This window comes from Notolepis coatsorum, assembly GCF_963971535.1.
Source record: "Notolepis coatsorum genome assembly, chromosome: 1".
NCBI lineage: Eukaryota > Metazoa > Chordata > Actinopteri > Aulopiformes > Paralepididae > Notolepis > Notolepis coatsorum.
This window is the reverse complement of record NC_140165.1, coordinates 244,480,450-244,494,680: the sequence shown is the minus strand read 5'-3', so window position 1 is coordinate 244,494,680 and position 14,231 is coordinate 244,480,450. Positions and strand designations below refer to the sequence as shown.

Below are 14,231 nucleotides of genomic sequence, written 5' to 3'. Positions count from 1 at the left end.
TGTGGGTTCTCTCCTCTGTAAAGCAGGGATGTGGGTTCTCTCCTCTGTAAAGCAGGGATGCAGGTTCTCTCCTCTGTAAAGCAGGGATGTGGGTTCTCTCCTCTGTAAGGCAGGGCTGTGGGTTCTCTCCTCTGTAAAGCAGGGATGTGGGTTCTCTCCTCTGTAAAGCAGGGATGCAGGTTCTCTCTGTAAAGCAGGGATGTCTGTTCTCTCCTCTGTAAGGCAGGGCTGTGGGTTCTCTCCTCTGTAAAGCAGGGATGTGGGTTCTCTCCTCTGTAAAGCATGGATGTGGGTTCTCTCCTCTGTAAGGCAGGGCTGTGGGTTCTCTCCTCTGTAAGGCAGGGATGTGGGTTCTCTCCTCTGTAAGGCAGGGATGTGGGTTCTCTCCTCTGTAAAGCAGGGATGTGGGTTCTCTCCTCTGTAAAGCAGGGCTGTGGGTTCTCTCCTCTGTAAAGCAGGGATGTGGGTTCTCTCCTCTGTAAGGCAGGGATGTGGGTTCTCTCCTCTGTAAGGCAGGGATGTGGGTTCTCTCCTCTGTAAAGCAGGGCTGTGGGTTCTCTCCTCTGTAAAGCATGGATGTGGGTTCTCTCCTCTGTAAAGCAGGGCTGTGGGTTCTCTCCTCTGTAAAGCAGGGATGTGGGTTATCTCCTCTGTAAAGCAGGGATGTGGGTTCTCTCCTCTGTAAGGCAGGGATGTGGGTTCTCTCCTATGTAAAGCAGGGATGTGGGTTCTCTCCTCTGTAAAGCAGGGATGCAGGTTCTCTCCTCTGTAAAGCAGGGATGCAGGTTCTCTCCTCTGTAAAGCAGGGATGTGGGTTCTCTCCTCTGTAAAGCAGGGATGCAGGTTCTCTCCTCTGTAAAGCAGGGATGCAGGTTCTCTCCTCTGTAAAGCAGGGCTGTGGGTTCTCTCCTCTGTAAAGCAGGGATGCAGGTTCTCTCCTCTGTAAAGCAGGGATGCAGGTTCTCTCCTCTGTAAAGCAGGGATGTGGGTTCTCTCCTCTGTAAAGCAGGGATGTGGGTTCTCTCCTCTGTAAAGCAGGGATGCAGGTTCTCTCCTCTGTAAAGCAGGGCTGTGGGTTCTCTCCTCTGTAAAGCATGGATGTGGGTTCTCTCCTCTGTAAAGCATGGATGTGGGTTCTCTCATCTGTAAAGCAGGGATGTAGGTTCTCTCCTCTGTAAAGCAGGGATGCAGGTTCTCTCCTCTGTAAAGCATGGATGTGGGTTCTCTCCTCTGTAAAGCAGGGATGCAGGTTCTCTCCTCTGTAAAGCATGGATGTGGGTTCTCTCCTCTGTAAAGCAGGATGTGGGTTCTCTCCTCTGTAAAGCAGGGATGTGGGTTCTCTCCTCTGTAAAGCAGGGCTGTGGGTTCTCTCCTCTGTAAAGCAGGGATGTGGGTTCTCTCCTCTGTAAGGCAGGGATGTGGGTTCTCTCCTCTGTAAGCAGGGCTGTGGGTTCTCTCCTCTGTAAAGCAGGGATGCAGGTTCTCTCCTCTGTAAAGCAGGGATGTGGGTTCTCTCCTCTGTAAGGCAGGGCTGTGGGTTCTCTCCTCTGTAAAGCAGGGATGTGGGTTCTCTCCTCTGTAAAGCAGGGATGCAGGTTCTCTCTGTAAAGCAGGGATGTCTGTTCTCTCCTCTGTAAGGCAGGGCTGTGGGTTCTCTCCTCTGTAAAGCAGGGATGTGGGTTCTCTCCTCTGTAAAGCAGGGATGCGGGTTCTCTCCTCTGTAAAGCAGGGATGCAGGTTCTCTCCTCTGTAAAGCAGGGATGTGGGTTCTCTCCTCTGTAAGGCAGGGCTGTGGGTTCTCTCCTCTGTAAAGCAGGGATGTGGGTTCTCTCCTCTGTAAAGCAGGGATGTGGGTTCTCTCCTCTGTAAGGCAGGGATGTGGGTTCTCTCCTCTGTAAGGCAGGGCTGTGGGTTCTCTCCTCTGTAAAGCAGGGATGTGGGTTCTCTCCTCTGTAAGGCAGGGCTGTGGGTTATCTCCTCTGTAAAGCAGGGCTGTGGGTTCTCTCCTCTGTAAGGCAGGGCTGTGGGTTCTCTCCTCTGTAAAGCAGGGATGCAGGTTCTCTCCTCTGTAAAGCAGGGATGTGGGTTCTCTCCTCTGTAAGGCAGGGCTGTGGGTTCTCTCCTCTGTAAAGCAGGGATGTGGGTTCTCTCCTCTGTAAAGCAGGGATGTGGGTTCTCTCCTCTGTAAGGCAGGGCTGTGGGTTCTCTCCTCTGTAAGGCAGGGCTGTGGGTTATCTCCTCTGTAAAGCAGGGATGTGGGTTCTCTCCTCTGTAAGGCAGGGCTGTGGGTTCTCTCCTCTGTAAAGCAGGGATGTGGGTTCTCTCCTCTGTAAGGCAGGGCTGTGGGTTCCCTGCTCTGTAAGGCAGGTTTGTGTTCCCTCCTCTGTAAGGCAGGGATGCAGGTTCTCTCCTCTGTAAGGCAGGGCTGTGGGTTCCCTGCTCTGCTGTTTTCACAGCACATATCTGCTCGTAAGCAGCAGCGCTACTCACTCAAGACTCAACACACAAGACGTGACTCTTGTTTTCACCGCACACACAAAGCAAAGCGACTCGCGAGGGGAGTTTTCAAGGGGCTAATGTTGAACGCGGGGCTGAATACCTCGGCTAGATAAAAAAAAAATGCCACGGTTTGGAAACTGTGACGTTTTTCGAACCGCGGTGGCAGTGAAACCGTTTTAATCCCGACATACCTAATCCTGGGTCAGTCAACCCCGTCGCCCCCTTTCAACATGCTAATCCAGCGTGGCTTAGGTCTAATAGGATTGAGCCGCTAGCTGGCTAGCCTTTGGCCCTGGGCCACGGCGTACAGTACGACAGCCGTCAAAACACAGATGATGCGCAAAATCAAACGGCAATCGATTCAAAAGGCAAAGGACTAGAGTGGTTTTCTGGGAATGCGACGAGAAAGAAAACAATCCTCTTCTGGGTTTGTTGCAGCTTGGAGTGAAGCACAGTAAGCGCTCGATGGGTTGAAGTCAACCGGGACCATAATGGTCTGCGGCCGGCTGGCAGTGAAAGCGTCAGATGGGGGGCAGGATTGAGAGGGGCTTTCTCCTTTCCTCCAGGGGGCTTACTCATGGAACCCTCACAGTGTGCGGTTTAGCTATAGAGCTGAACCCAGGAGAATAGAATCGAAGAGGAGAGGAGAGAATAGATCTTTGTTGCCGTGGATCATCCATCATTATGGACACATACAGTACATCTACGTACAGGTTATATCTGGAGCTATAAACGTCTGGTTGAGCTGAACGGGAACCAGTAAGTTCCCCCCTCTTGAACCTTGGCCGGTTCAATAGTCTTTCTACCTCCACCGTTCAATAGGGATGGGTACCCAACTCTGTACTTTTAAGGGTATCGACCGAATTACATCGGTACTACAGAGTATCGATTCACGTTACACTATAAATACAAACTGGATAGTTCATGATATAAACATTTCATTTCATTATCTGAAATATAAAAAAAATCATTAAGTCTGATATGAGCCATTCTCCCTTTTTGTGTGTGCGCACGTCTCATCTCTCGTCTTTGGACAGACCAGATGAGGTCAGAGGAGTTTGATAGTACTTACTGAGGTAATGTTGATATTTAAACTTAAAAAATAATACATAATAAATGTATACATGATCATGCAACATAAGAAAATCATTGTAGGAACGGTTTGGGAGAGGGAGGTAGGGAGGGGTTTTAGTTTGTGTGGTGTGATAACAATGTTTAAATTGAGAAGTTTAGACTTTAGTTTAGTCAAATGTGAACGGTACCCAACCCTACTGTTCAATGCCGCTCCCTGAGAGAGACGCTCTGGAGAAGTTAACAAATAGAATAACAGGGAGAGACGCAAAGAGAGAGAGAGTCTGCAATCAATGATTTAGAATGTGATTTCAAAGGGGATGTGGGGGACTATATGGAGAAGGCAGAAATAATATAGGACTGGTAAATTATTGAGAGGCAATGGACGGTGGGTGGGGGGGAGAGAGATAGAGAGAGAGAGAGAGAGCGAGAGAGAGACAGAGAGAGAGAGAGAGAATCTACTTCCTCCTTGCACGGTGTGGCCGAACAATGTTAAGTCTATGTCACAAACTACAGATGAACCCCCTCCTAAGTAATAATCATAAACCACAAACAAATACACCCCCACGCCGCGGCTGTTCTTAGAGCAACACCGCGAGACCAGCGGTAAGCACATGTATCACGGCCCGAACGCCATGGGGATGGGAGTGAATGATAGTTATGCTCATGGAGTGCGGGAGCCAGACGATCAGTGATTAGTGCCGGTGGCCGGGTTGGGGGATAAATACCTGCTCCTCTGGCCGGGGCGTTACTCACGGCTGTTGTTGTGCTATCTTGTGACCGCTAATCTATAAAACTCATTAACTCTGCTATGGATCACCTCCCGGCCATCTCTCATCCATCTCACAGTTTGCCACCGGCCTCTGAAAGCCTCCAACTCGGGCCTGCCTGGCTGATAACCGGGCCGGTCCATTACCGTCTTCTTAATTATGTCGGCAGAGGTTTGGCATTTGAGCTCGGTGGGCGAAAAAATAACCAATTTGTTTTGTCAGAGGAGATGCTCTGTGTATGTTATCTCGGCGCCCTGTCAAAACGCATTGGTGGTAATTGGCCGTAGTGCCTGGTGATATTAGCAGCCGGAAACAAAATACAGCCAACAGACGAAGCGACAGGTCTGCTTGGAAAGGGCACGCTGTACATTTGCACACAACAGCGTTTTAAGAAAATATACATTTATTCATGTAAAGTGATGAATAAATTCTGGATGAAATCACTTTATTCAATGAAAATGACATTCAATGAAAATGAAATTCAATGAAAATGTAATTCAATGACAATTTTATTCAATGAAAATGCAATCAAATTCAATGAAAATGCAATCAAATTCAATGAAAATTCAATCAAATTCAAAAGAAATTCAAATCAATTCAATTCAATAAAATGTTTATGAAAATTCAAAAACAATTCTATAAAATTCAATAAAACTTTCAATTAAAAAGATTCGCTGGAAAAACTAAACGAAAACGACAACACAGCTAAGACACAAAGTGTGGGTTTCTGTTTGTGTCTAGTTAAAACGTTAAAAAAAAAAGAATGGCAACAAAAGGTCAGGCTTTCTACAAAAGGCCACCAGTGAACAAATCTCTATTTGGCTGATTCAGAAGTGAAACCACACACTTGGCCGCGTCTCCCTCTCCACTACGCACTGCAGCGACGGCGTGGCCGACCGCTCGGGTTACACAACAGCAACGACCGCTAACACCTACTGTCTGCTGCTCGCCGACGCCCGGCTACGGTACCAGATACCCACCTAGAGGCGCGACTTTCTCCGAGTGGCAGCAGAAGTACCATACCATCATCCACCAGACATGCTAGTAGCGGACGGGCCTGGACCATAGTCGGCTCCGCGTGGCGCCTCGCGGGGGGAAACGCAGGCTAAGCCATCCTGTGCCAGCGAGAGATATTCCCAAGGAGCTCTCGTATGATGCTATTCCAACAGTATCCTAGAGGTTTGTTGTTGTTGTTCGTTAGACGAAAGGACTCTGTTCATCTTGTGACTCGAACGCCTCGTCACCGAGAGCCGTCTGTGTGTGTGTGGGTTCTGGAGAGTCATGGAGGAGCGCACACCTCTCACACCCCGCAGCACGCACACACCTGAAGTCACGCATGCACACGCACACACACGCGCAGCTAAGAGGATAAACTGGGAGCAGGCAGCAGATTAGGGCACTCTCCAGGTCGTCTGTGATTGGCCTGTATGGGAGAGGGCGAGACAGGATCTGTCCAGCTCCCTGTCCTTGGTTGGCAATACAAAAAGCTAAAAACTACATTTACTCAAAACGGGTAAACCCAACCCTTTCTATTCTTTGTGTGTGCCATGTGCTCTATCTTGGAGGAGAGCGGGGTGTTGGGGCAGTAACTGCTGGTGATTTAATGACTCCTCAGGGGTTGTATCTGCACAATTGACCACTGCTGGAACTATAGGTGGCGTTACCGGCATAGCAGCGATTCCAGGAAATTATTTTCTACTCAATGATCATTTCCTGGCAAATATTGCAAGGCCTGACTAACTGGAACAATACCCACCACAATGAAACAGCACAGCACATCCGTATCTATTAGAAATCTCTCTAAAAAGGTATGGGACCACAACAAATTCATCACAAGTCATTAGTCATCACAGCAATTAGTCATCTAATGATAACCCTTGTCAACGAGCAGATTGTGGCAAATCTTCCTGTGACGTAAATATTGGCACAAGAGATGAATATCTGTAGCAACGTAGTCTTTAAACCAATGAACTGGAAACCAGTAGTAAGGGAGAAAGATGCAGCTACTCTTGGATGCTGATAAATAATGTTATTTATTGATTATAGTTAAAACCAACACGTTTGGACAACATGCCTTCGTCAGGTTACATGACAAAAAGAATGGAGCTTGAATGCCCATGTAAAATAACCACCACAATGGACACCTAATTGGCAACGGACCAATCAGAAAATAGGTTACATTCATAAAATAACCACCACAATGGACACCTAATTGGCCATGGACCAATCAGAAAATAGGTTACATTCCTAAAATGACCACCACACACCTAATTGGCAACGGACCAATCAGAAAATAGGTTACATTCCCAGACTAACCAATGAAATGTCCCCATTATGAAACAAAATACTGAAAACACAAACTATAACCAAACCAACCCCTCGCCCCCCGGCAGTAATACTCATAGAAAATGCCTTTCTTACAGGACATTTCAATAAGTTCAATGTGAATGCATTTTATTTATCCTCTTTTTCTCCACCAGATTTTCTGTGCTTTTTCTTCCCATCCCAATTTAGTCGTTATGCCAATTCCTCCCTCCCCTACCTGGTCGTTGTGCGCATGTGCCCCCTACTGGTCGGTCTAGGGAGCCCTGAGGTCTACCACATGCTTCCTTCTACACATGCAGCGGCTCTCTTTTCACCTGGCAACGCGGACTTTTGTTGGTGAAGTGTAACGCGTGAGAGGTCAAGCTGCCTTCACCACTTCCTGTCTTTTGCTGTGCAGGCGCCCAGACCTGACCTGTAGGAGTCGCTGTCCACAATGCCAGATTACCACCCATCAACTTCCCTCCCGCTAACTCAGCCAAACAAGTTAGTATGACGGCTGGCCCAAGCCGGAGGCAATGCTGACACCCGGATTAGAGACCGGAGTCTCTCGCATTGGTGACGAGCGCAATCTTCGCTGCGCCACCCAGCCGCCCCAATGTGAATGCATTTTTATAGTTTTTCAGTCAGTATTTTGTTTCTCATTTCATTACATTTCATTGGTTAGTCTGGGAATGTAACCTATTTTCTTGGTCTGTTGCCAATTAGGTGTCCATTGTGGTCGTCATATCTTAACACTTTGATTACCACTGGTGAACATGGTAAACGTGGTTAAATGCCACCACCCACTTCAATGATAGCGCTGTGAACGCATAATCTCCGTCTTAAATTATGGCATAATTATTATGTGTCTAATCTGCCCGTCGTTTATCAATGACTTGTTTGCAGTCAACATTGTCGAAAAACGGATTGTTTTTTTTAATCTGCTCATTTCCGTTTTATAGCATTTTGAAAAGCCCTAGTTTTTCAGGAAAATATATAGATTCCGTGATAAACGGCATTTACTGGAATATTCTGGCATACACAAAAACGTTGTAATTTTTCGGCCTATTTATGAATCGTTTTCAAATAAACGCTAGATTATCGATAGTATATGTGTACTTATGCACGCTATAGAAGGGCTGAAATATCGATTCTTTCATTTCCTGATCAGCGCGCACACACAGACACATATGGGACACGTTGATATATCTGTGAAAAAAGCTCTGAGTACCCCAAGACTGGTCAAATAGATTCCTTACCTCAGATCAGATGTTATCCAAAAAGATTATTCCAATTCCTGATCGTCATTCCAAATATCGATCGTGTTTATTGATTCAGCGTTGGGTACTGTAAATATATATTCCACGTGTTTTCCGGGCCGGCGATAAACTTGGGTCTCTTCAGTTGGCTTGACGGAAAAGTAAAATGAGGAAACTGCCCCCCCCCCCCCCTTCATCAGTCTAAACTAATGGGGTGCAGTTACACAGGGAGACGATAGGGGCGGTATCTTCCCAATTGAGCTCCGAGAGATTCTGCAACACTAGCGTGAGGCTCGATTGATGAAATATGAATTCAAATCGCCAATAAAAAAAATACGACAAACAAACGCTATATGCCGTTGGCGGCACTCAACTGGCGGCATGAACTAACGACTTATAGCGTCGTTGGCATCCAAAGTGTTAATGATGAGAAGTTTCAGTACATTGACTGGCATCAGGTGCTATATTGCTGAAACTATTTGTGCCACAAAAACTGTATGAATACTCAAATACTATTTGTGTAGGTTAAACTGAGCTGGCATGCTAGCAGCCAACTATGTATGTATAATATATATATATATATATATATATATATATTAGGGATAGGCATGAGTGATGTTTTCCCAGATCGAGTACTCACATGAATAGTGTAGTGCTCAAGCTATTGTTTAGGGAAATCTATTTATAGAACGCATCTTAAAACCCATGGCAGCAGCAATAATGAGATAGTGTGGAGTCTCTCACACACACACACACACACACACATATGCACACACACACACACACACATATGCACACACACGCGCACCCGATTTCATTATGTCTCGCTCTGCGGACATAATGCACAGCGATATACCCTTAATCTGGTTAACCGTCTGTAGTGTGATAGTAAAGGGTTAACCTTCTGTAGTGTGGTAGTGAAAGGGTTAACCCTTTGTCGTGTGGCAGTGAAAGGGTTAACCTTCCGTATTGTCACAGTGAAAGGGTTAACCCTTTGGTAGAATAGCAGTGAAAGGGTTAAAATGTCCTACTTTCCACACCACTCTTAAAAGTGTGCATTTCAGTTTGTGGGGCAGCTTTATGGAATGGACTACAAGTGGAAATGAAACAGAGCGATAACAACACAGTTAAAAAAGAGTTGCTCTCAGGGAAGGTTTTGATTTCTTCAAAACAAAAAAGAATGATTGTTTTTTAACCTCATTTTATTTATTATTATTTTTAAGTTGCATTTCAAATGTCATGATATTGTAAGAAAGGGGCAGGACTAGATAAGCTGCGCTTCCTTCTGCCTCGTCTCCAACTCATCCTCGTTTGTTTTTTCTATGGATGAAGACGGACTCATTTGTTTATGTTTACATTGAGTCTTTACTGTGATTTGTACCTTTGTTGTGTTCGAGATTAATAAAGATCAAATCCAGACTGAAAGACGATGAACGGTCATATTGAATGATCATCACATGATAACCGACAGGAAGGACTCACGGTGTGTGACGCCGGCCAGGGTCTGGTAGAAGGTGGGCGTGTCGCTGTCGTCGGTGAGCGTGACACACACTCCTCCCGACAGCAGCCACCTGGAGAAGGTGAACGCCTCCTTGTTCTGGAGCAGCCAGTTCCTGAAGCGCTCGTAGTTCACTTTCTCCCCCTGACGCGGAAAACAAACCATCATTAAAAGGCCATTTATCCAATCAGGTGCATTCCACGTAGGGAAGTAGGGACATGCACGCTAACAACATTAATTTTGGACCTGGACATTTATTTAAAAAAATTATCTGAAACTTTCTAAAAGCTCTCTGGGTGTATAATTATTATAACACATTTTAAGATTACTCTACATACAAATTGTATCTATAGCATCTTTAAAGGCCCATTTTAATGATACATTTCTAGTCACAAAGAACCTATGTGAAACATGAAAATGATGGCACAAAAAAAAATCATTGCTATAATTCCAATGAAGCCCTAGTGCTCTTTAAAGTACATGAAACAACGTCATTACACAGAAGCAGGTTGATTTGGCGTTTGCACTGAAAATGCATTTAAAACCTTCCTGTATCGATTTAATAAAAAATTATGACCCCAAATGACTGAGATGCTGGTTTGTTTGCACAGGAGTAATATAATCAGATGACCTTGGTGTTTGCTGAAATATGGTAGGTCATTTGTTAAAATCACAGACATCCTCCGCAATTATTACAAATGACTAGGTCCCCAGGTAATACCAGTCCCGTGTGAATAGGACTATAGTTTAAAAGTGTGTAATAGTGTACTTGTGTAATAGGACTATAGTGTAATACAGGGGTCGGCAATTAGGTTTGGCCACGGGCCAGATTTCCCCCAAGCCATTGCTTGGCGGGCCAGGATCAAAAACAATGGCTAATTTAATATAGTGAAAAAAGACAAACGTTTTTCTCTGGTCTGCATCCCCTTAACAATTGTGTGTATTGCGCCGTACTGTATTGTACCCATTCTGTAATCTGTTAAATAAAGTTTTCATTCATTCATTCATTCAGCTGTTGCAGATCACCGCGGCGCGTGATGAACAGATCAGAAGACAGAATGCATGAAAACACGACTCACCATACCTTGTTTGTTGTTAAGTCCTCCAAAATCCCTGCTAATGTTTGAAACATGTCACATATCCACTCGCCGCCCTCCAATTCCAGATTTCCGTTGAATGCAGCTACTTTATAATATGCCAACTTGAACACAGTTGTCATCATTGCCTCGCTGCTGTTGTTGTTGTCGCCACATATTATGCAGAGAGGACGTCGGCTCGGCACGCAAGAATCACCGACCTGTTGCGATAAACCCGTATTTTAAGTATGGCTCCTGTTTATTAAAAGAAGCGTTATATTTCCCTGTTGCAAAAGATGTTTGTTTTGTTTTTTTAACACATTTTGTTACTCGCTCCATCTCGAACGCGGAAGTGAAAGTGCGTTAGGAAAATATACATGCGACCCGGTGGGACTATTCCATTGGTTCTCCCAGTCCACGTGACCATTTCTAGCATTTCAATTGGCTATAGTGACAGACATGCTTTTGATGACTGCCGGTAGATAGATACAGCTTCACAATAAAAGACACCATGGCGTCCCGAGTGAATATTTCCTGCGCGTAAAATAAATATCATATTCTCAAAATAATCTGACGGGCCAGAAATTATTGCTGGCGGGCCAATGTCGGCCCGCGGGCCGCCTATTGCCGATCCCTGGTGTAATAGGACTATAGTGTGATAGTGTGTAATAGTGTACTTGTGTAATAGGACTATAGTGTAATAGGACTATAGTGTACTTGTGTAATAGGACTATAGTGTAATAGGACTATAGTGTACTTGTGTAATAGTATGTAATAGTGTACTTGTGTAATAGGACTATAGTGTAATAGGACTATAGTGTACTTGTGTAATAGTATGTAATAGTGTACTTGTGTAATAGGACTATAGTGTAATAGGACTATAGTGTAATAGGACTATAGTGTAATAGGACTATAGTGTAATAGGACTATAGTGTACTTGTGTAATAGTATGTAATAGTGTACTTGTGTAATAGGACTATAGTGTAATAGGACTATAGTGTACTTGTGTAATAGTGTAATAGGAATAATGCATGGAGATCTGCTTGTGGTCCTGAATACAGATGAGACTCTTACGTCACTCTAAAAAATGTACGTCCATCTTCTTTATTGTTTATTTGTGCATGTGGGTCATTTCCGGAGCAGTGACCGGTTCACACTGGAATCTGATATTGGCCACATTAAAAAAAAAAATGTGAACAGCCAAACAAAAGAAAATCTGATCTGAGCAATAAATCAGAATAGAGCACTAAGGCTTGCAGTGTGAACGCAGCCGCCTGGTGTGGAATGTGTGTGTGTTTCATTACATGTATATATATACATTCATACCCATTATTCACCTGTTCTATTCTGCATCCATCGATCATCCATAGCAACACTATATTATCACTGACATCCTGATGGGGGATCCCCTTTGAACAGCCCATCTGAGGGTTCTCTCCTCCACGCCGCCTGTGGTGCTTTTCTTTTTTCCTATTGCTGGGTTTTTAGTGAGTCGTTCCTCATCTTCATTGGGGGAAAGTCAGGGAGTGTCGCATATTTGGATTTTATGGTGGTTTTTGGTTCTTGATCTATTGTGATGTTTCTTCTCGACTTGTACGGCCCATGGGGGCTATTCCATGTGATCTCGGGCTCTACAAATACATTTGATTTGATCCAGCAACGCCCTCGAGAACAAGTCGTGTCTCTGGCACCAAGAAGCCCACTCAGCAGGTAGTGTGGAATGTTATACATGTGCATATCGGTGTGTGGAGTGAAGTAGTGGAATCATTTACCTGAACACATCAAACTGAGTAAACATATGGCACAATTTAAAAAACAGCTAAAAAAATACACATTAGAGAAATACAGAAATGAGTAATGAGGATAAACAAAGTTATGTTATATTGTGTTATGTGGTGCTGTACTATATTCACTGCGGTCAAGTGAACAAAGTTTTGAATTTTTTTCGTATTATAAGTAAAATAATATTCTATACTGTAATATACTAAATTATGTTATATCTAGTAAAATGAATGGAAGAACAAATAAAAATCTAAGGGGGTAGGGATCAATAATCTTAGCTTCCCTCTACTCCTTTTTTGGACATGTCTGCCAACCAAACACATTCCTCTTGACCTTTTGTTTATAATTCTATTTGTTTTCTTTTTTTAATGTTTTTTTAATTAAAAAAAAAATATATAGTGCTATGATTGTTTGGTTTGACGGAGCTAGATCGTGATTTGTTTGGAGGAATATGGAGAATTACATGTTCAAAAATAAACTTTTTCATTCATTCATTCATTCATTCATTCATTCATTCATTATGTGACCAGAGACGCTGGGGCAGAGTAACGCTGTCCGAGACGCGGCGTAACGCTCGCTCCGCTGCCTCTCACCGGGCCTGATTCAGTCGGCTTCTCCTCCGGGGCCCGGTGGACCTGCGAAGGAGCTAAAATGGGTCGTCTGGGGCCTGGTGGACCTGCGGAGGAGCTAACGGGGCTCGTCTGGGGCCCGGTGGACCTGCGAAGGAGCTAAAAGGGGTCGTCTGGGGCCCGGTGGACCTGCGAAGGAGCTAAAAGGGCTCGTCTGGGGCCCGGTGGACCTGCGGAGGAGCTAACAGGGCTTGTCTGGGGCCCGGTGGACCTGCGAAGGAGCTAAAAGGGGTCATCTGGGGCCCAGTGGACCTGCGGAGGAGCTAACAGGGCTCATCTGGGGCCAAAGCACGGAGAGATAGAAGCTTTATGAAGTGCGTCTGTGTGTGTATATGTGTGTGTGTCTGTCTGGATCGGGTTTTAAAGGCTGAAAGGGCCTTTAGTAATCCAGTTAAGGAGCAACACAGTACCCCATTGTGTGCCAAACCTTCTATTCTCTGTGGCATTAGGCCCGGAGGTGGACCTAAACACGACAAGTGCATCTTGGTAATTATACCGCAGGACAATCCAAGACCAAGACAAGACATTTTTGCCGGGGATTGTGCCATTTTGAAGGAGCTTTATAAATAAGAGCAATTTGTAGTTTTGACACTGAGCAATTAGCAGCCTGGTCACGGTCTGGGCATCTATGATAAAGCGGTTGAACTTTATTTACCCTCATGTAGTTTCAAAAGTAGCAAACAGCTTGCTTCTGTTCTTTTTCTACTGATTCCATCACTTCATTTCAACGGCAATTTGTCTACACCGAGTGATATATTCACACACGAGTCACCGTTTTGTTGTGTTTGTTTGTCAAATTTACTTTGTCTGCATACTTTCTTATCTATCATGGCAGAGCGGAAATCACTGGAAACCATGGAGTCTGAGAATAGAGTTCTTGCAATGAATGTTTGTGTAGTTCTCTCTGTTCCAGTATGACCGCCTGTAACCATTGGTAACCCCACTGCAGTGGTAGAGTAGGTAGAACACCGTAAAAGCATACATTCTACCGTTTCTACTGTGATTTGTTTACAAGATCCAGTAATAACACACCAAATCATTATGTTATTGTTGATTTCTCATCTCATCAACACATAGCAACTGTTGTTTTGCACATAGCAACCAGTGTCTCTTCCATTGCAATGTACAAAACAATGGTTGCTATGCTACAGGCAGCCATGCTGGAAGACTAGAGAACTTCAAACATTCCGTGCAAAGGCCTCTATAATAGATGTGGCAAAGCCTGGCTACACTAATTGTGACACCTACAGTGTTTCCAAACAGGTTGAGGTTATTTATGGAGGTGGCAAGCAGCTGGGGCCAAGATGAACATCCAAGCAATAAATCGGAGGCGTTGTGTATGA

The 14,231-nt window shown here is 44.7% G+C and overlaps 1 protein-coding gene across 1 annotated transcript in view; it reads right to left on the bottom strand.

Annotated features, from left to right (window-relative positions):
* usp32 (ubiquitin specific peptidase 32) overlaps positions 1-14,231 on the bottom strand; it is a 245,303-nt gene that overhangs the window by 128,817 nt on the left and 102,255 nt on the right. The window contains exon 5 of the mRNA XM_084324370.1: positions 9,386-9,545. Coding sequence (XP_084180496.1) covers positions 9,386-9,545 — 160 coding nt within the window. The remainder of the gene's footprint in view (positions 1-9,385; positions 9,546-14,231) is intronic.